At 33.0% G+C, this 21,703-nt stretch overlaps 2 protein-coding genes and 1 pseudogene across 8 annotated transcripts; 1 reads left to right on the top strand and 2 right to left on the bottom strand.

The window, feature by feature from the left end:
- The first annotated feature begins 115 nt into the window (after positions 1-115).
- Positions 116-6,826, top strand: LOC11424462 (serine/arginine-rich splicing factor SR30). 6 transcript variants are annotated; one of them, XR_005643069.1, is made up of 14 exons: positions 116-260; positions 1,100-1,192; positions 1,516-1,581; positions 1,685-1,759; positions 1,846-1,948; positions 2,108-2,154; positions 2,241-2,298; positions 2,696-2,745; positions 2,862-2,918; positions 3,002-3,150; positions 3,237-3,284; positions 5,494-5,559; positions 5,999-6,419; positions 6,502-6,826. XR_005643069.1 is itself a non-coding variant. In XM_003626170.4 (14 exons), exons 2-14 carry the CDS (start codon positions 1,106-1,108, stop codon positions 6,547-6,549), a joined length of 879 nt encoding a protein of 292 aa, XP_003626218.2. In that variant the 5' UTR covers positions 116-260; positions 1,100-1,105; the 3' UTR covers positions 6,550-6,826. The 6 variants fall into 6 exon arrangements, 1 of the variants encoding a protein (XP_003626218.2); XR_005643068.1 differs by having other exon boundaries at positions 5,665-6,419; XR_005643067.1 differs by having other exon boundaries at positions 5,494-6,032; positions 6,363-6,419; positions 6,502-6,559.
- A 1,718-nt stretch (positions 6,827-8,544) lies between these two features.
- Positions 8,545-9,890, bottom strand: LOC11434618 (60S acidic ribosomal protein P0-like; annotated as a pseudogene).
- Positions 9,891-10,519: 629 nt separating this feature from the next.
- Positions 10,520-16,428, bottom strand: LOC11434170 (E3 ubiquitin-protein ligase RFI2). Of its 2 annotated transcripts, XM_013595027.3 has the most exons (7): positions 16,028-16,428; positions 15,552-15,721; positions 14,271-14,329; positions 12,398-12,423; positions 12,198-12,248; positions 11,873-12,119; positions 10,520-11,289 (listed from the first exon to the last, which is right to left on the bottom strand). In XM_013595027.3, exons 1-7 carry the CDS (start codon positions 16,173-16,175, stop codon positions 10,830-10,832), a joined length of 1,161 nt encoding a protein of 386 aa, XP_013450481.1. In that variant the 5' UTR covers positions 16,176-16,428; the 3' UTR covers positions 10,520-10,829. The 2 variants fall into 2 exon arrangements, with proteins under 2 accessions (XP_013450481.1, XP_003626216.1); XM_003626168.4 differs by having other exon boundaries at positions 11,873-12,248; positions 16,028-16,427.
- Between the last annotated feature and the right edge of the window lie 5,275 nt (positions 16,429-21,703).

Below are 21,703 nucleotides of genomic sequence, written 5' to 3'. Positions count from 1 at the left end.
TAAATTTTTTTTTTATTAAAATAGTCTTTTAAAATCCTAATCTAATACACCCTCCTAGAAAAAAGATATTAAAATTTTGGAGTACAATTTATAAAAACAAAAAAAGTAGCGCAACTTCGAGAAGTGTCCAAACTCTTCTTTGAGAAACAAGTGTCCAATTTCGAAACTCCTCACAGAATCTGTTATTGCGCTGCGTACTCCATTTCGCTTCTCAAGTTACACTATTCGGCCTTCTCTCCTTTGCTTGCTTCTAATCTCAGGTACAACTTCCTCTTAAGTAGATTTTTTTTTTCTTCAACCAATTCCTTTGTAGACATCATTTTTTGGCTTATGTCCACTAAAATGTGATTTGAATTGATATCGATGTATCATGATGTTAATAATTCACTCAACCAATTCCTGTTGATTTTACGTACAGCTTCATTTCACATTCCTTTTCCTGACATGCACTGCTGTTATTTACGATTAATTTTCTGTATTCAACTATAATTATTGTGTTTGATGCATTTTCTATCAAAAGAAAAATTATGCATGACATTTCGTTTTCTTTATTGATAGCCGCGTAAAATGGAAATATTAAATTGTTTTGCAAAAGTAAATCCTCTTGTTTAATTACCATCAGCTGACTATGTTAAACTAGTTTTGTTATATCGGATGCTATAACACTATAACCTATCAGAATTTGAACAAATATCTATTGTTCCACGATACACTATTTAGTATAAAATATTGTCGATTAGCAGCTGTAGTGTTGCGGAACTTGAACAAATCATTGTTTTCCATGATCCGCGAATGAGGAATGACAACTCTATGTTAAATTGTTTAGTTTAGTTATTAGAGGTAAATTGTCTATAAGTTTCAACTTAATGGTAAAAGTTTGAACTTATAATCCTCAAGGGACAGGGTTCGAATTCACTGAGACAGCTGTAAAATTGTTATTATTGTCAATTTTGACTAATAATAATTTACATCTTCCCCCATATTATTCTTTAAAAGTTACTAGATGTAATTAGTTGTGTATCTTGTGTAGCAAATGAAAAATCATATGATTTTTTATGTACTGCAAATGTTTAACAATATAATTTCAAACGTGCTTCAGGAGAAAATGAGTCGCCGGTCGAGTCGAACAATATATGTCGGCAATCTTCCTGGTGACATTCGTTTGAGAGAAGTAGAGGATCTTTTCTACAAAGTTCGTATGCGTATCTCTGGACTACCGACATCCCAACACATGGGTTATCATCGCGATAATTTTTTTTATGCAACTTTAGATATTTTTTTGGGTTGTAAGATATATTTCTTTTATGGTTTCTTAAACATCTAGCACTATTTTCTTCATGATTATTGAATATTGCATTAGAAGTTTTTGTCTCATTAGAAAAATTGATGGTCATTCTCTCTGGATAATAGTATACAGGTTTTTTTTTTTTTTTTTTGAAGCATCACTGTATATTAATATATCTAAGTTGATGTTGAATTGGTCTGCTAATTGCTTTTCCTGCCATATGATTGCAGTTTGGTCCTATCGTTGACATTGAATTGAAGATTCCTCCAAGACCACCGGGTTATGCTTTTGTGGAGGTGTGTCCAGGTTTCATGATGTAAATCATATAAAGGAGTATGTCTTTCATGTTTTTTAGGTCCCTTATCCCATCTTATAGCTATTGAATGTTATATATTGCAGTTTGAGGATGCTCGTGATGCTGAAGATGCAATTCGTTATCGAGATGGATACAAGTTTGATGGCTTTCGATTAAGAGTTAGTACATTTTCCCGCTCCTATGGGTTATGACTTATGACACTGGACTAGCTAATAATCTTGTGAACTTTTATTTCGGACTGTAGGTTGAACTTGCACATGGTGGGCGGGGATATTCATCATCTGTAGACCGATATAGTAGTTATAGTAGTGGTAGCCGTGGAGTTTCCAAGCATTCTGAGTATCGTGGTATATACTATGTATTACTTTTTAAAACAAGATTCGTAGTTTTAGTTTTTTGTTTTTGTAGTTCAGGCCAGCTATTTTTTTTCTTCTATTTCCCATTTGTAATAAAGTATAATGTTTTTGCTGACCCTTTTTTTTTTTTTTTTTTTTTTTTTTTTGTAGTTTTGGTCACTGGATTACCTCCTTCGGCTTCATGGCAAGACCTGAAAGTATGACTTGTTCATTTTTCTTATAATAGTTGTACATTTGTTTGCATGATAAAGGGTTAACTACTTCCTGTCACTGTCTTGATTAGGATCACATGCGCAGAGCTGGTGATGTATGTTTCTCTCAAGTTTTCCGTGACCGAGGTGGTAAGTAGCACAGTATCTAACTTGAATTAATTTATTTGATTGCAAGATTGGTTGACAGGAATGAGATGTTCCAGTTTGAGCAAAAATATCAAGAACTTGCATCATGGGGACTGGGAAAATACTCAACAGTTTAACGAACACATCAGCTCTATTATGGGCAAAATAATCATAATAACAGTCAATTAATTAGTCCAACCTAAAGCACTTATGATGGAAGCTTTCTTTTCTATAGTTTCAAATAATGGTTTTGATGTCAGTGCACTACTTGGGATTTTAAGTTTGAGATCAAGGATGTCTATGTTTCTGCATCCCTGGAATTTCATATATTTGATTCTTATCTGTTACCTTAATTCTTACAACAAAATTGTTCTCAAACTTCTCTTCAATTTGTATGCAGGCATGACTGGGATAGTGGAGTATACAAATTATGAAGATATGAAATATGCTGTAAGTTTTCTAAACATGTATCTACTAGTAGTTATCAGGTTCATCTGACTTGACCCCCTAACCTAGATTTATGGTGATTGTCATTGTCATAACTGATACACATTTTCTTGTTACAGATTAGAAAACTTGACGACTCAGAATTCCGAAATGCGTTCTCTTGGGCATACATACGAGTGTGTGAAGATTTATTTTGGTTGCATTCTTCTCTATGATTATTTTTTTATTGCCCATTCAAAAACTACTTTGGTTCTTTCAGGTGAGGGAATATGATCGACGGAGATATACTAGGAGTCCCAGTTGTGATACAAGGAGGAGTTATTCTAGAAGCCCAAGCCGCAGTCCATATATGTCACGAAGTCGTAACCGCAGTCAAAGTTATAGCTATAGTAGCAAGAGCAGCAGAAGGTTCACTACATTGCATTTTTTAATTATAATTTGGTACGCCTGTTTTGTAACTTTAAAGAGTTGACTAAATTTTTCATATTTTGCAGCTTGTCTCCAAAAGTGAAACGCACTCGACGGTCTTTATCCCGTTCAAGGTCAGTTTCTACTTTATAGTTGACATGTCTGAATTCTGTAACTCTTCTCTAATGGAAATAAGAATTTTTTAAAAGAGCAAAATATACAACTTGAGCGAGGATAAGACATCCTCCCGTGGCACAAAAGACTACAAACAACCAAAATATACAAACAATAAATTGTTCTTCTGTCTGCATTTAGTAAGAGTATAATCCCCATGAAGCAATCATGGTCAGTTTCAAAATTTTAGCTTTACATCTTGCTTTTTTGTGTTAAATGTTGCTTTTGCTTTGTTGGATCTGTCCGGTGGTAATCTTCGGTATCTTTTTGTCTAACGAAAGAACAACACTTGACCTTTGAGACAGAGAGTTCTCTATTTGGCAAAAATGGAAACTTAGCTTGTTAAGTATACAAGAAAAATATTTTGTTTCATATAATCTGGAAGTTCGGATAATGGAAAGGTTGTTTCATATATTTGACATCTATGATATCAGTTAGTTGGTTTATAGCAATGCATGCTACTTCCTCACTATTCTTTTCTTAATTGGAGCTTAATCCACACATCTGCATTTCTCTTGAGGACTTGGAATTTTTGTAAGCCAATTTTCAACGGTGTTTTCTGTGGCATTACTATTACATTCATATGCTCTTCTCTTTTTCCCTTTTTGTAGTAGTTGATGGAAAGGTTTATTTTCCTAAATTTCCTCATAAATTTCAATAAATTATCTGAAAGTGAACATTTCATTATGTTATCCACACTGTTGATCTCATGAAAGTTCTAGGGGTGGGCAAAAATAACCAAAACCCAATTTAAACCGGTTAACCGAACCGAACCATATCAAAATTAACTGAACCATTTAACCAATTCCCGAACCGAACCATTATTTTGATAACAATTCACTATCCGAACCGAACCAAACCGAACCATTAAGCATATCTATTTAAAAACAACTTATTTTAATAAACAACTTATTCAAAACAACTTATTTTAAAATCAACTTATTCAAAACAGCTTATTTATGCAAAACAGCTTATTAGGATCTCTTTTTTCAAAACAGCTTATTTATGCAAAACAGCTTATTAGGAACTCTTTTTTCAAAACAACTTATTCAAAACAACTTATTTATGCAAAACAGCTTATTAGGATCTCTTTTTTTCAAAATAACTTATTCAAAACAGCTTATTTATGCAAAACAACTTATTAGGATCTCTTTTTTCAAAATAACTTTTTCAAACCAGCTTATTTATGCAAAAAAAACTTATTAGGATCTCTTTTTTATATTCAAAATAGCTTATTTATGCAAAACAACTTACTAGGATCTCTTTTCAAAACAACTTATTCAAAACGGCTTATTTATGCAAAACAACTTATTAGGATCTCTTTTTTCAAAATAACTTATTCAAAACATCTTATTTATGCAAAAATGCTTATTAGGATCTCTTTTTTCAAAATAACTTATTCAAACCAGCTTATTTATGCAAAAAAAACTTATTGGGAACTCTTTTTTATATTCAAAACAGCTTATTTATGCAAAACAACTTATTAAGATCTCTTTTTTCAAAACAACTTAAGTTGTTTTGCATAAATAAGTTGTTTTAAAAGTTGTATTTTAAAATAGGTTAGTTTGCATAAAATAAGCTGTTTTGAATAAACCGTTTTTAAAAAGAGGTCGTAATAAGTTGTTTTTTAAAATAAGATGTTTTGGAAAAATAAGTTGTTTTGAATAAGGTGTTTTGCATAAAATAAGCTGTTTTGAATTATTTATTTATTTTTTTTTAAAAAAGAGATCGTAATAAGTTGTTTTGCAAAAGATAATTTGTTTTGAAGAAATAAATTATTCTAGCTTTTAATTTTAATGTTATTTTTTTTTAATAAAAGTGGTTTTATTCATTGGATAAAAAATATTTGTTTTGGTTCGGATCGGTTTGGTTAATAGGTAAGCAAATGGTTAACCGAACCATAACTTTGGTTCAGTTTGGTTACTTCCAAACTTTAAACGGTTCGGTTCAGTTTTTCCGAACCATTTCAACACTTTGGTTCGGTTCGGTTAATATGGTTAACCGAACCATGCCCACCCCTACATGAAACCTATTGACCATACGTTTGTCAGAGCAATACTTATACTAAATATATTGAAAGTTGGAGGGGGCAAGGGGGACACCATTGATGTTTGTCAAGTTGGCCACTAACTGCAATGTTCATTAGGGTTCTACTTGTTTGTTTTCTAGACAATGACTTTTTGCAGCGACCTTGGGGCACGTGGTGCTCAAATTCTTACTACTTTGTGGTCTAAGGTAATACCATTTTATCGATGAGCACCTGTGGGTCATCTTAATGCTGTGAAAATTGATACTTGTTATGTTAATATATGAATATAAGGCATGGTGTACCATTTGTAGACTGGAATGCAGTAGTGATGGATGAGTTGCAATCTAAAAGCTGGATCACCTTGATTAAGAACTAATGGCACCAGCTATTGCAATCCAATGCTGTTAAAATTCAAAATCTATTCAACATAATCTGTGTTCTAATTCTTGGGTTATACTTATACTCCTCTCCTCTTTAGGGTTTCTCTTATTGTTGTAGTGGCTTGTTAATTACATCTTCCCCTTAGTTTCTCCAAAGTATCAATAACTGCGAGCTTTAGATTCTGTAGCAGTTGTTCAGACTTGTGATATTTGCTTTTCACTATTCTGAATGCTAAATTGAGTTGTTGGTTGAAATATTTTGCAGGTCATTGTCAAGATCAGAATCTGCACGTTCATCTGTAAGTGTATTATATCTTGTCTTACATTTCAGTAATATCTAAATTAGGGAGGAATGAAGTGAAAATGCACAACCGTATTAAATTTCTTGACATTTGTAAGAAATTTGTTCACGTTTATAATGACCTTATGCCCTTCTATATCACCTATGCCAATAACTGCCATAGTAAAATTTCTTGACATTTATAATGACCTTATATACCCTTTTATATCACCTATGCCAAGTAATAACCATAGTAAAATTTCCTTTCTAGAGGATAGTTTACACGACTATCAAATTGTACTCTGATGTAATTTAATTTAATGGCTTTGCTTGTTTGTGTACTATGTAGCCTGAACCTCGCAGGAGCCGAAGTCCTAGGAGCTTATCACAATCTCGTTCACCTTCGGTATGTTTACTGCCTCTCAATCCTAATTCATATATGTGAATGCAAAATTCTTCATTCTACTTATGTTAAATCTGATTAACAGGTGAGATCTGAACACAGCCAATCTGTCAACTCTGGAGACCACGATTGAGCATGTAACATGATGCTTTTCTTATGTAGACCCATATGTAGCTTTATATTTATAAATAAACTTTGGCAGGGGCTATTGTAGTGTATTTAAAGTGACGATTAAAACTATAACTGAGTTGATCTGTATTGCCAACTCTGTAGATGTTAGAAACAGATTGCCATTGCATGGAAGCTACTCTTTAGTAGTCTTACCATTCTTTGAGCTTATATGATAATTGGATGGGTTTGTTATTGGGACTGATATTCTATTCAATTCACACATATTTTATCTCATTCTACTTTTGCGGATTACCACATATTTGAAAGCGTAATCAGTCGGGCTTTATGGTAGTTTGCATTACAATGAGTAGTTTCTCCCAAATTGTTTGGTGACGATGTGAATGGTGTTCTTTTAATCATTGACAAAAACAATTGAAGTGCTGCCATATTTTAATCATTAACAAAAACAATTGAAACACCAAGCACAGCCTTGCACGCTGCCATAACAAATGAAAAACGAAGTGCTGCCATATTTTTTAATCATTGACAAAAACAATTGTAATGAGTAGCTTCTCATTACAATGAGTAGTTTAATCCACCGCAATCAAACATTTGCAGTGCTGCCACGTGCACCGCCATGCACGACATCAGCTCATCAAGTTTCTACCGTTTCAACGGCAACATACGCATGTTGTGCCTATCGAACATCATCCCACCTCTTTGAATATCACAAACTACAATGTCTGACAACCTAAGATCACAACCGCCCTACCACAGAAAGATAACCATAGAATTTGTGATGGAATGTGAGGAATGAGACTGTTGGTGGCAACAAAGATACCAAGGACGGTGCATCAATAATACGATATAGAACCACTGTAATTCATCGTGGCCATTATAATAAATAAAATAGACTAACCGGTTAAATTAGTTAACAAGAAAAGGGGTGATATAAATTGATTATACCAACGTGTGTTGAGTTTGTATTTAGCATTTTATCAAGGGTACAAATTTGTTGACAATATCGTATAAAAAAATTAATGACTAATGTTATCTTAATGCAAATAAGCAGACAACTTGTCTCCACTGTGTGGCTAGTGCTTCTACGCCAAGTGCATTTCTGAGCTTTCCTTTCTGAAACAGAGTGAAGACTTACTGGAAACTTCATTATAGAAAACAGCTTATTCACATACTAATAAAACAATGACAGGGGCACATTGACAATGAATCAGTGGCATGCATTTACCACGTATGATGCTTATCAAACATTCCATCCATCCGTTCTTACATATAAACAAAAATATATCTATGTATTTATTTATTTTGCTTATGTTTGAGAGTAAGAGTACTTCGGTGGTATGACACCAGTGGAATGTAGAATCTGGATAGCATCAAATTTTGAAATGTAATGTAAAATGAACATATAGAAGTCCAGAAAGTAGGCCAATCAACTAAATAACAGGAACAACAAAACAGAAGCCGGTGAAACTATTATAGTATTCTACGGGCAACGCAAACTGCAAGCATAACAAATGTCGGGAGAGTTTAAAGATGAATGATTCTAAATGTCAGTGACGAAACAAATGTGACACAATGAAGTTCTCCTTGGGACCAAATCCAGTCTCTGGGAGAACCAGATTGTTGGCGGCCAAACATTTCTAGAGTAACCATACAAAGGGTCGAAGAAATTCTAATTCTAATTAATCTCTACCCCTCAAAATTGCAGGCTACGAAAGCCTCACACTCACAGTACCACGACAACATTTTCTTGGTAAACAACAACGGAAGGACGAGAATTCAGGGCTCATAGTGGTCAGCGGAAGGATGATCTATAAAATAATTCAAAGCGCTAAATTCAGGGTTAAACATGGAACCCAAGTCTCTACTGATGTACATCATTCCATTGGCTGCATCACAATTTAGAAATCTGAACTTAAAATTGCTTTTATCAAAACCAAGATTATTAACAATTTCAAGTTCAAGTGGCATACAAATAAACGGCTAAAGCCAAAGGCTATAACAAAACACATATTTCTTAGAAAAAATAAACATGAGGGGGTCTATTCCCACTGACATACATATCCCTATCATTATTTAAACTTAGGATAAAATTTCTAAGTAAATTAGAAGTCCTTATAATAGCATTCCAAAATAAATTTCCTAAACATCATCATTTCCTACAAAACAAGATGTTAACTTTAAAAAATTTGAAAGGAAAGACGGCCAGGGAAAAAGATCAATTTCTCTATGGCATCCCTAAATGAAATTATAAATCATATGTTCAAAATCATAATCCTCCATCTGCATCATAAATTACCAGCCAAAAGGAGAAAAGGAGACAATATACTTGTCAACAAGAACTGTCTTGATCTCATCATGTAACAATGCTGGGGCGGCGTGAATTTTGAGCATATGAGAAAAGGCTCAGAAGCTTGTGAAGATTGTTGGTTACAACAAGTGAGGCCCAATGGCAACTGTCCGGATTGCATAAAGGAACAAGTTTTATACGAGTCGTATGACATATACTTCGGACACATGAGAATAGGATTAACAACCTTGAGCTTAGCAATTCGTTCGCTAACATAAGTCACCTTTGGTAAAAATTAACGCAAAGTTCCCCACAAGGAGTGGACCGAGATTAAGGAAAGCATCGTTGTTTCCAGTTTTCTCCGCTGCTTGGTTTATAGAGTGTTTCATCAATGAATTTTTTCCCATTACCACCACTGAATCTTCGTGCAATGCCCTCCTTATACCTTGAAGCTGGTTCGATCCAACATTGTCTGATGAAACCACCAAAACTTGTGTGTACTCTCGAAGAAGCTTAGCCATTTTCGCATAGTAAGCTGACTTTGCCACTTTCCCAGCCATTGTTCCAAATCCAAATCTCTGAACCAATCGAAATAGTTAGTTACAGATTGAAACAATATCTGAATAAAAAGATATGCACAAACAAATAGAGAATGATGACATAAGAAATGAAACGAATAGAACAGGGACAGTGTATCACGTAAGAATAGAATACAATTATGGATTATGGATTAGAGAATCAGAGTCAGAAAGCTGCTGCTGCGATTGAGTTAATTAGGTTTTAGAGTTGTGAATTGGGTGAAGAATAAAGGGCCATCGATTCCCACATTCCCACATGTTTACAAGTTTTTATGTACAAGTTTTTTGTTAACGGATTTTCGTATTTCGGATGCCTTTTCTAACACGCGTTAGTGTTCTTTTTTTTAACGGATTTTTGTAATTTACAGTATTTTGGATGCCTTTTCTAACACGCATTAGTGTAATGAAGAATGTCGGTAACATTCACTTATTTATGATTAATTTTTTTTATTCAACTAAATATCCAATGTATAAACTACTCGTAATTATTTGTTTGATGCATTTTCTATCAAAAAAATAAGCTGCTTATTTTATACTTTTTCCCCCTAAAAATTTAGGGTGAAGAGGTGATGCCCGGGACAAAATCAAAAAAGACCTTTGAGTCAAAGATCATTTACAAAAGTATTTACAATTACCTTCCTTCCAAAACACCAACGTGAATTAAAAATATAGGAGATTTTAAACAAATCTCTATTGTTCCGAGATATGCTATTAGTACAAAATGTTGTCACTTTAATTAACAATTTATTTTTATCTTCACCTGGGATTGTTTTAAAAGCTATATTATTATATTTTTATTAGTGGTAGAACAATCACTAGACTAAAGTAGCTCAAGTGCAAAATACGTGTTCTCATTGTGATAATTACTCACTAGAGTTGTAGACCCTCATATCATTTCAGGGTCTTTTATAACAAAAAATCCTTTTCTTCGGGAAAAATATTGACTAGTTCAATATGGAAAGCAATCTAGTTGACTAGTTCTCAAGCGAATTTCAACCCGGTCCAGTTCATGCACAGCAACCTATAGCGGCATTTGCCACAGCAGTGGTGAGATAAAATTCTAGATACAAAGCATTTGCATTAGCATCAATATGGAAAGTAAATCGTTTATCGACTAAAAAAAAATTCCAATCACTGATTTATCACTTGAAAAGACAATGCCTCGGTGTTTCTTTACAAAACCTGATATTCGATAACATCTTATTTTATGCCCTCCAAAGCAACCAAACTAGAGGAAGCCAATGTCAATTCACAATGCCTCATAGCTGCCAGAAAGATCAATTCCAAGGCCAGCCAGAGTATATATATATAGTCTGAGAAAACATGCCAGCCAGGCCAAAGCATTATGTAACATTTTTTAAGCATAAATAAATTTTGATTTACCATAATAATGGTAGTTTGCTATAAACAAGTGTATCACCGATTTTGTGAAGGTGTTCTCTCTGAGTCACTCCTTAAACGAAAGCTAGAAGATCTGAAACCTGGGTCTGTCCCACTGGCAGTTTGGTGGTACGCTCTCCAACTTGATTCTCTACCAACTTGATTTAATGACGATGAAGGCAAGTGATCTCTTTCCCACGCATGGAAGTGACTTGGAAGACGGGTTTCTTCTTGAAAATTGCGTCCTGGGAGATAAATGTAGCTACCACTTTGGTCTGGCGGCGAGGACAACGATGCTAATGGAGCTGACCTACTGTGACCGCTGGATCTTCGAGCGCTAGAAGCGACAGGTGGCCGTACTGTGGTAGAATTTGGAGGTTGCTGTTGGTGATAGTATGCTTGAAGCGCCTCAACTCTATCACGGGCACGAGCATTGCTACCTGGATAAGGAGGAATCATGGATGATGCAGCAGAGTTCCCGGCTCTAGCAACAGAACTGCAAAATTACACACGTCAGGTATATCAACCTCACAGCCTTAGCAAATTTCGACCTACCAGAGACGTTAAATATGTTTTTAGTACTGCAAATATATCACTTTTTACTACTGCACCGTGTGAAATATTTTTTGCTTTCAATCATTGCAATTTTTTATTTTTTTTGCTTTTTGTCCTTATTGTTTCATTTTTATCTCTGTAACATGGAGAACATTTGATTTTAGTCCCTCCAATATTGACTAGATAAGGTCTTAGATGAATAATAGTACAACTTAGTACTGAGACTAATTCTAACATGAGCAAATTTTAGAGGGACTAAGAAAAAAAGCAAGGACTAAAATCAATTTTTTTATATATTTGCAAGGATTAAAAATAAAAATATTTTTTACAGACAAAAAGCAAAAAAAAGAAATGGTATATTTTCAGGGACCTAAAATATATTTAAACCATTATTAATCTATTAGTCGGATTTAACCCAATTTCACTATACGGATTTGTCTCATATGAAGTTACATTGAGGCTCAGGCAATATATAACTCAAACTCAAAAGCATCCTAACAAGGTATACCAACTTAAAGAAGTACCTGTGACCAACAGGGTACGGATGCATATAAGATCCAGATCTAGTGGCCTCTGAACCCCTTGTTGGCCTTTGATTACTTTGTGATACCGAGGGCTGATCAGCAGCACCGAGATGGCTACTGCCAGAGGAGAAATGGGAGGAATGGTGGTCCCAACTGTGATAATGAAGAACCACGGCAGGAACTGTGTACGAGGTTGACATGTCACCATGTATAGGTCGAGCATTCCAGTGATTGAAGTTAGAAACTTCTGAAACAGTTCCACCAGAGTTAGAGGTGGAGGGATGTACTGGACCAACATAAGCAATATATGGACAAGGATGACTACCGGAAGACACGGCTGAATGCTCGGTAAACATTGGTCCCGGTGCATCATGATCTGCATCTCAAATATCAGTCAAGATAGCATAATCAGTAAAATGCGAAGTTAACGAAAAGGAGGATGATAAAACTTCAGTCAAGATAGCATAGTAAGTCAATGCAAATTGACTAAAAGGAGGATGATATACAGGTAAAAAAGAATCTTACATGGAATTGGTGAATATTCCCGTTCTCTGTCAAATACAATAAAGGCATAACATGAGTTATCATTTCATCAAAAAACAAAAATTTAGTACGAGGGAGGGGATTTACTAGCATTAGAAAAACATCGCCAAACACCATCATTAAAAAAAAAAAGTGTTTTCCCCAATCATCTATACCATTAACATACAAATGAAAGGAAGACCAATCTTCAATTTCAACAAATCCAACAGAGGCCGTGATTTTGCTCCACATATTATATACTTCCTCCGTTCCTTTTTAATTTTCGCTTTTGTAGAACAATTTTGTTCCTATTTATTTGTCGTTTTCAAAGTTCAATGCAACATTAACTAGGATTTTGTCAACTATTAAGTAGAATGAAATAATAAATAGGTAACAGTATTATATTGTTCTGGTATATGTAAATAACCATAAAACGACAACTAAAAAGGAATGGAGGGAGTAATAGTTATATAACGGTTTTGAAACCACACAACATTATAAACAAAATTATAGCTTGAAAATGACTAGCAATGACATTTTATAATAGTTATAGCACTGGAACAGTTTTGAAACCCAGCATATCATTCTAACTCTAAACTAATCAACTTGGGAAATTACTAGCAATGAATAAAACGCAAGGGATACATAATATAACCAGTACCATTCAAACACAGCACTTAAACTCGGTTATTGTTTTACTATAGAACGAGATATTTCATTACAAGAAAGAATGGAAGCCTTGAGACAATAAATGGAGTTAATACGGCGTGAGTAGGAAGTTACGGGTTCATGCAAATATGCAAAGGTAAGGTTGGCTATAATAGATCCAAAATGGATCTGTCATTTCCTTGGCCCATCGCAATAGCGAGTGATTAATAGCACCAGGTTGCCCTTTATCTCATTATAAGGAGAATTACAAGCAATGAAGTTGAGATAAGTTGTTAAAAAACTTTATCTTATTTTATGTGCTAAATAGGATTTTCAAATTGCAAAACTCTACCCAAACCCAAAGCCATATCATCCATCTGTATTGAAAGTCTAGCGACCATCTTCCCCATACACCAAATAAGAAAGAATATTGCTGTTGGAATGAGCAACCATCTTCCTTCCAACATCTGCCTCGAGAGTTTGTGCCAAGGCAAAATGCTGGCTTACAACCAATGATTCACTTTCTAGCTCATGTGCATGCCTTTACAAGCATTGTACTCGAGTAAAGACCTCAGCTTGATTATCCTTGTTGGATCATGCGGTTACTACCAAGTTAACATAACCCTTCATACAGACATCCCATTAAATTTTGGAAGTTCCTAACCCAACTAAACTGGTCTATTATGTGTATAATTCTGAAGTGTGATAGCCAATACAGCCGAAGAAGGGAAAACTCTGTTTTGAATCAATTGGAAATAAAAAATAATTTTGTTAAAAGAGACTTCACGGAACAACATAGTAAATAAATGTTCCAGTTCTACTGATGTTGTTGTCTTCAAAGACTTGACACATTTGGCTTTCTTGCATTGTGCTCTTATTCCCAATTTTAACTTACTCTAAAATATAATCCGAATTCTAAATTTTATATGGTTTTAGTATCAGTGTCAACATTAGCTTTAACTGGGTTGGACATCATTAACCAGTTCCAAGTTAAGCACACCAACATTAAATTAGGTTAATAAATGTGAAGAGTGATTAAGTCACAAGTGGTATAACTACTACTGAAAATACCAATTGTATCTTAGAACTAGCCTTAGCGAAAATTCCCATGCATGTTATCTCATGAACCAGACACTTCAAGAAACAAAAGACTATCAGCAATAGGAATTTGAACAGAGATTAGTTTGCATGCATAATTTAGTATGTTAACTAAAAAGTACTAGCTTACTCGAATGAAGAAGGAAGTTGGGCAAAGTTACCAAAGGGGCACCAGTGAACTCCCAGGGACTGCATAAAGAATTCGGAAATAAAGTCTAGTTAAAATGGTATACGGATCATATTTACCTTCACACAAATGAAAATAAAAAAGAACAAGATGATTCCATTTGAAGCATGTAATGCAAACCTTGAAATTCCAAGTTCCAAATATCATACGTTACGACAAAAAAAAAAAGGATCTTCAAAAGATTTGAAAGCTAAATGGTAGTAAGAAAAAGAATGCACCAATAGGATTAGTTTACACATGTGTAACATTTAAATTTTGAAGGCAAAAGTATAAGAATGAATAAGGCGATGGAAGAGAGAGTTAAGCTTCACAAACAGGCCAAAGATGATGAAATCAAGCATAGACAGTTTTTCTTCAACTTAAACAGTGTTCCATCCTTTACTCCTCCATTATTTTTTTCATAAAATATGATGTATGTGCTGGAGAAGTCATAGCTAACTGCTTTCCTAAAATAACAATTTCTGTGTAAAACCTTATGAGAAATCAAGCAGTGTATGTTAAAAATTTCTTACCTGTACATCTAATTCTGTATAAAATAGGTGCCTAATTTTACATTAAAGTAGTTGAAAACTTAGAGTTATTCATCAGAAGGTCAAAATCTTTAATTTATACAACAATTCTAAATAACACTGATGACTAATACAAATGACATGTTGCCAATTCATAGACCACACAGTTTCATAAAGCTACCCGGCTACAGATTATGTGCAGGCCAAGTTCAGAAATAGTATCCCGCCTATGTTGCATAACTTAAATCGTAAGTTGGTTACTTTACCCTGTCGCTCTACCCTAACATTTTTTAGGGGACAAGATTGAGATTATGGCTCCCTTTCGAGTTCTTCCAATGGTTGTACTTCAACATTTGTTTTCAATATAATTTGGTTTTCTCTTACTACTTTTTCCAACTCAAGATAACTCTATATCCTCCTCACGAATGTGCACTCTCCTTTTTTCCAACAGTAATCTTTTTCAGATTAGATGTTATTTTATAAAAGTAAATGACGGAAAAATGCTATGCAACAACTTCTGAGACAATAACATACATTATGCAAGCAACAAATAACTTCATATCCTCCAAAATAACAAATAACAAAACAAAATAAACACTGTTTATCACAGGCTGGAGTCACATAAGAACATTGCAAAACCATGCTTATAATGTAATGCAATAAATAAAACAACACGAACAAGTATAACATTAACGACGCCTTCAGTTTCTATTACCATTTCAGAATAGCTAAGATCATATACATCATCATCGCGTGTCCAATCCTCCATATTGAATTCTGGATATGATCGGCTTCCATTAGCATAAAGCCACTGACCTTTCTCGATCTTCCGACAATTAGGGCATTGCATTGCGCCTTTTGCATTGAAGGCCGAGCCAATGCAATCTGAAATCATATAAAGAAGGAAATAATAAGCATAACAATATGACGTGGTTACATGCTTGTTAAAATTCGATTATAGTAACGGATGAAAACTTTGCAATTTTTATGCCAGCAAACTAAAACCAGCACAATTAATCAACTAACACGATCATCAACAGAATTATCTTCATAAAGTAAGCATTGATCAATCAATTATCTCGTTGATCGTGAGATTAAAATTAAAATTCAGATCTGGATTGATAAAAAAATATTGAAATCAATTAAGAGTTAACAGTAAAAATGCAGCATTGAATTGAAAGAGTTAGTTACCGAGATGAAATTGATGACCGCATTGAAGCTTAGCGAAGGATCGATCACCATTATCGGAAACAATTTCGAGACAAATTGAACAAGGAACGGAATCGGAGGACTTGCGGTGGCGTGTGTCACCGTCACCGTCATCGATATTAAGATCCATCGTTGAAATTATTCAAAAACCTAAAAAAATCAAAGGAGGGTTTGTGTAATTGTGAATTGTGATGCGTGCGAATTGCGAGATGGAAAAGAGAAAGTGTGTGTTATAACAGATGGATTAGATAGAGATCTAAACAGTTTCTTTCTGTTTTCTTTTCTCAATGAGTAGATAAAAGAGAGAAAGAGAGAGGACAAAGTTTGTTTTGTTTTGGCAATTTGGGATTGGGATTATTATGTTACCAAAATCTTCTCTCGTTGCGTTTATTTCAACTCTTTTTATTGGGTTTAATTGGATTCCAAGCCAATTAGATTAGTGCCCAAGCAACCCTATATTCACGCCCTAGATTAATTTCACATTTTCACTATATATTTGCTCTTTTTTATTTATTTTTTTTATTTTTAGGATATTTGCTCTCTTTTTTTTGACAAACAAAATATAAATATTTGCTTTGCTTTTATTTTAGTTTTTTTTTTTTTTGTTTGTTTTGGTTTTCTATTTTTTGACAAAGCTTTTGATTTTAGTTGAATCCATAGTGTTGCTTTTTACACAAGCCACACCTTAAAAAATAATTTTATATGGTTTTTACACCCTAAATTTATAAGTTAACTATTGTTTTTTAAAGAAGTTATTTAATGTTAAAATATATAAGAAAAATTATTGTAATCTTTAAAGGAATATCGAGAAAAAAATAAACACAAATACTAATGAATTGTGATAAAATGTTATAGGATAATAAATGCAAATTTTAATAGCATTCAAATCAATTACAAACCATCATAAAGAAAATGTCTAACATATAATTTCAAATGAAATTTAAAATGATTAAAGTTTGAATAAAAATTAAAAGAAATTAAAAATTCAAGTTGATATAATTAGTGTTGGGTCACGAGGGGAGTCTGGGATCATCCACGTTAGACTTAGAACGACCACACGTGAGAGAAGCGCTACACTTGAACCTAAAACCTTAAGCAATAAGTTTATGCGTTCTGTCACCTATAAAGTGTTTGACCTCCGTTTTTTTAGCAATGGAATTTTTTTAACTCACACTTGCTACATGACAATCACCAACTCAAGTATGATTCCACTTATCCATCATGTCCATTGTAACACCCCGTTTTCCCAACATAAAAAAAAATCATAAAAATAATCAGAGTTTTCCACATAAACGGAATGCTACACTTCTTTTCTTAAAAATCATAAACGGAATAATTAACTAATTATCCATCAAAAATTTAATAACAAAATATTCAATGCTTGGTAGCGGAATTTATTTCAACATCTAAATAGTCTTTGGCACAAAGGCCTCGTCATAAATATCTCATAGAAATCCAGTCTAAAAACATAGTCATAAACTTCATAAAGTAATACGTAAGGAATAGAAAAGCATGCAACAAAATTCTCATCCCGTTGCGTATCAGAGCAACTAAAGACACACGTGAGAGATAGTCCACTCACGACAGCAATCTAACAACAACTTAAACTCGATGACCTGCAAGTTACTCATACGAAGAACAACATTTTCAAGTAGAATGGGTGAGATTTCACATTCAATAATAACAAGCATATAATTCATCAAAAGCATTTAACAACTTGTACTTCATCAATTAATAACATTACTCTTCTTATAATACTTCATTAATAACTCAATCAACTTCTAATCATCATTAACTTCATATTCATTACATTATACACGATGTCATACATCAACATAAACATCACATCATAAACATCATTTTATAACATCATATACTTCACATCATAAACATCATCATATAACAACATAATCACATCATAAACACCATCATAAATAACATAACAACATCAAAATCAACATCATAAACACTTCATTAACGACACATGGGTAAATAACAACTTAACAACAACGACACGACTTCAACTCGACAATGCAACTTAGACATCTTACACATCTTGAACCATCTAGACAAAATGCAACTACGACCTCTTAATCATGCATGTGGTACCAACTAGGGCATCAAGCCCCCAACATATTGAGCGTAAATAGGTTCACAGGGCATCAAACCCTCAACATAATATGTATAAATATACATTACAGGGCATCAAGCCCTCAACTTAAATGAGTATGCATGGACTCAACGTCTTACAACTTAAACAACTTAGACATCTCATATGACTCCAATAATTTGGATCAACATCTTACAACTTTAACGACATTGACAACAACTTACAACTTTAACAACTTGACCAACATATGCAACTTAATGATTTAATAATTAATACAGCAGAGACAGCAACATACAACAACTTCACAACATAGCATCATTAATAATAACAACTTGAATGGTATAACAACATTATTTTCTATATCATACATTTTCCACATAAATATATGTAACTCAAATTATTCAACAACAACATTCGCATAATATATGTATTTCAAATTATCCAACAAAGATATTCACGTCAAACCAAATTAGATTCATCACAACATAGGTTAAATACTCTTAAACACCATAGTTGAACTCATAGTACTTCTAGTTTTGAGGTTTGGAATTATTCCTTAAGTTTTGGATTAACTTAGAAACGGTTATGCTGAATTTTCATAAGATTTCACTAAGACCTCCTTGGAATATTTTCATCATATCTCAAGAACCAAAAATCATTTTCACTTCAAACCAAAGCCACTGGAAAGCTAACTCAACTATCTACAACTTTCATGTTTAGACCAAAGGCCAATTCAAAACAGAAACGTGTGAAAAAGACGCAAGAACATGAAACATGATGTGCTGTCAGAGAGCAACTCGGGAAAAACCTACTTTTCACCTCAAAATCCCAATTTTAACTTCCCTATGCCTAAATTTGATCCAAAAACTTGTTTAACCATTATATACATGTTAAGGCAATCAAAACAATATAAAACATTGCACTAAAAATAACCAATGATCTGAACATCAATTCTACACAAATTCAACGGAATTTCTACTCTATTAACAACCAATTACAACTTCAAAACCTAATTCTCAAATTCCCATAACTACAACCTACAACATATTAAACTCAATTTCAGAATTATACAACTTAGAATTAGAGAAAGTTAGTCCTACCCTTATCTTAGATTGATCGAACACTACAAGATTGCTCATCTTCTCACAAGATTATTCTCTCTTCTCCTGGTTTTCTCCCTTTTTCTCCAAAAACAGGTTTCACGAAATCCTTATTTTCTAATTCTAACTCTCCCCTTTTATATAAATCCTTAACCTACTTATTTTCTCTTATTTCCAAATCTGCCCTCAAAGTCTCAATATTCTATCCTAATATATATATATATATAATATAAAATATTTCTATAACAAATAACAAATATATTTCTATAACATATATATTTCTTCACCAAATAACAAATATATTTATACACCATATAACATATATATTTCTATACCAAATAACAAATATATTTCTACACCAGATAACATATATATTTCTACACCAAATAACAAATATATTTCTACACCACATAACATATATATTTCCACACCAAATAACATAATATTTCAACACCAAATAACATAATATTTCTACACCAAATAACATTTATATTTCTACACCATATAACATATATATTTTACTAATAAATATCTACATATAACATAACAAAATATCACTCATCAAAATAAATCGACTAAATTATAAAAAGACATTTAAACTCAATAAAATAAATAAATAATAAAATAGGGCGTTACACCCACCCATCAAACATAAGCTCTTTCATACGCACATACTTGTTTGCATCGCGTTTGCATTGCCATTACCACTTCCCTTAATTGGATATGTCGCCTAAATATCTTGTCAGGAAGACTTTCGATACAAGGATCTTAATCGGACTTTTCGTCGAACCTCAAATAAAATACATTTTGATCAAAGGGGAGTCGAGGAATTGTCCAGACTGGACTCTGAATTTTTCACTTATAAAATGTTCAACTTTTATTTCATATGATTTCTAACGCTCGTTTGCTACACAATAATTAGAAGATCAAAAACATATTTATCTAAAAAAAAACATATAACTTAAACTTCAATGACGGTGTTGTCTCTACAAATATGATTAAAACGTATTATTTGACCCCAAAAAATTTATATAACTTAAACTTCAATGATGGTGAAAATATTGATTGTGCCTCAATCGTACGTAATTAAGGTTCCAACATGAGCCCTAATGCATTGGCACTTGATTTATTTTGTTAAGTGGCAGAGGGAAGCCTAGGGAAGAAGGCAAATCATTGAATCAAAAAGGTTCTCACCTGACAAATTTTATACTGTTTTCTTTAATTTTTAACCACACGATCTACAGAATTTAACAATCCAACAGCTTACACCTATGTCACCGGTTGATCCTCCATTGTCTTATTGGAAAATGTTAAGGTTTGTTCCCCGGCACATGAAAATGCATGTAATTAATGTTTTAAAAATTAAAATATTTAATTCTTTAAACTATCAAAAATAAACAATTATTCATTTAAAAAAAGAATTTTGGATAACTTAATGAATACACTAGGAGCACTCATTAAAAAGATCCTATATTCACATATCAATAAAAGATAATTTTGGAAAGCTAGTTATCATTCATTTTCTTATATATTTTTTTTTTTTGAGAAAATTTTCTTATGCCTTATAGTTAGTTATAATTCAGTTTTTTTTTTTATACAAAATTAACTAACCTCATTATTATAAGCAAAAATTCATATTTTAAATTCATTCATTAAATTATATATATGGTTTATATAGACCACACGCATCATTTAATGAATAAATCTAAAAAATATCTTTTGCTTATAATAGTGAGGATGTATATTTCTAAGTTGACGTGAAATACATTCATGCTAACCACTATTACCTGATTGACGTGACAACAGGTCATTTGATTCATCGGTAAAATAATTGTATCAAAGTATAGTAATTAAATTCCTAATCTTTAAAAGAAAGTAATTAAATTCATAAATTATTAATAAATCTTCTATTATTTATTATCTATCCAATTATCTTGTGTTGGTGTTAGCATGAATTACTTTTCGTCTTTTTTACATTGTTTTAGTGGTTTGTTTTGTTGGTTTTTACGATTTCCTGCATAAGTACTATGAATGTGTAAAATGAACTTTTTACACATTTTCGTATTTTAAAATCTAATCTAAATATGTAAACAGTCCATGAGTAAAAGTCCCAAAAAAGGGAGCTATTATAAACCAAACAGGTTCTACTGATCATGCTGATTTTGGGTTCGGAGTATATACTATATAATGATCATCATCATCATTTAGGATATTTTCTCTATGGAATTGCGTGCTTGCTAAGATTGATCTTTATACGCAGTGATTTGATCTGTATAAATTACATTCTTGGGCTGGTGGGCTAACTGAATTCACTGATTGAAGAAATCGAGAGAGTGCTAGTGAAGTTTTGAATGCATACAATTCTGCAGCCTTGATCAATATGGGATATGACAATGCAGAACTCGTGGCGACTGCATCGACACTTACACAGTTGGATATCCTTTCTGA

Source organism: Medicago truncatula, chromosome 7 (genome assembly GCF_003473485.1).
Source record: "Medicago truncatula cultivar Jemalong A17 chromosome 7, MtrunA17r5.0-ANR, whole genome shotgun sequence".
Lineage (NCBI taxonomy): Eukaryota > Viridiplantae > Streptophyta > Magnoliopsida > Fabales > Fabaceae > Medicago > Medicago truncatula.
Note: the sequence above shows the minus strand (reverse complement) of the source record. Positions and strands in the feature narration are given on the sequence as shown.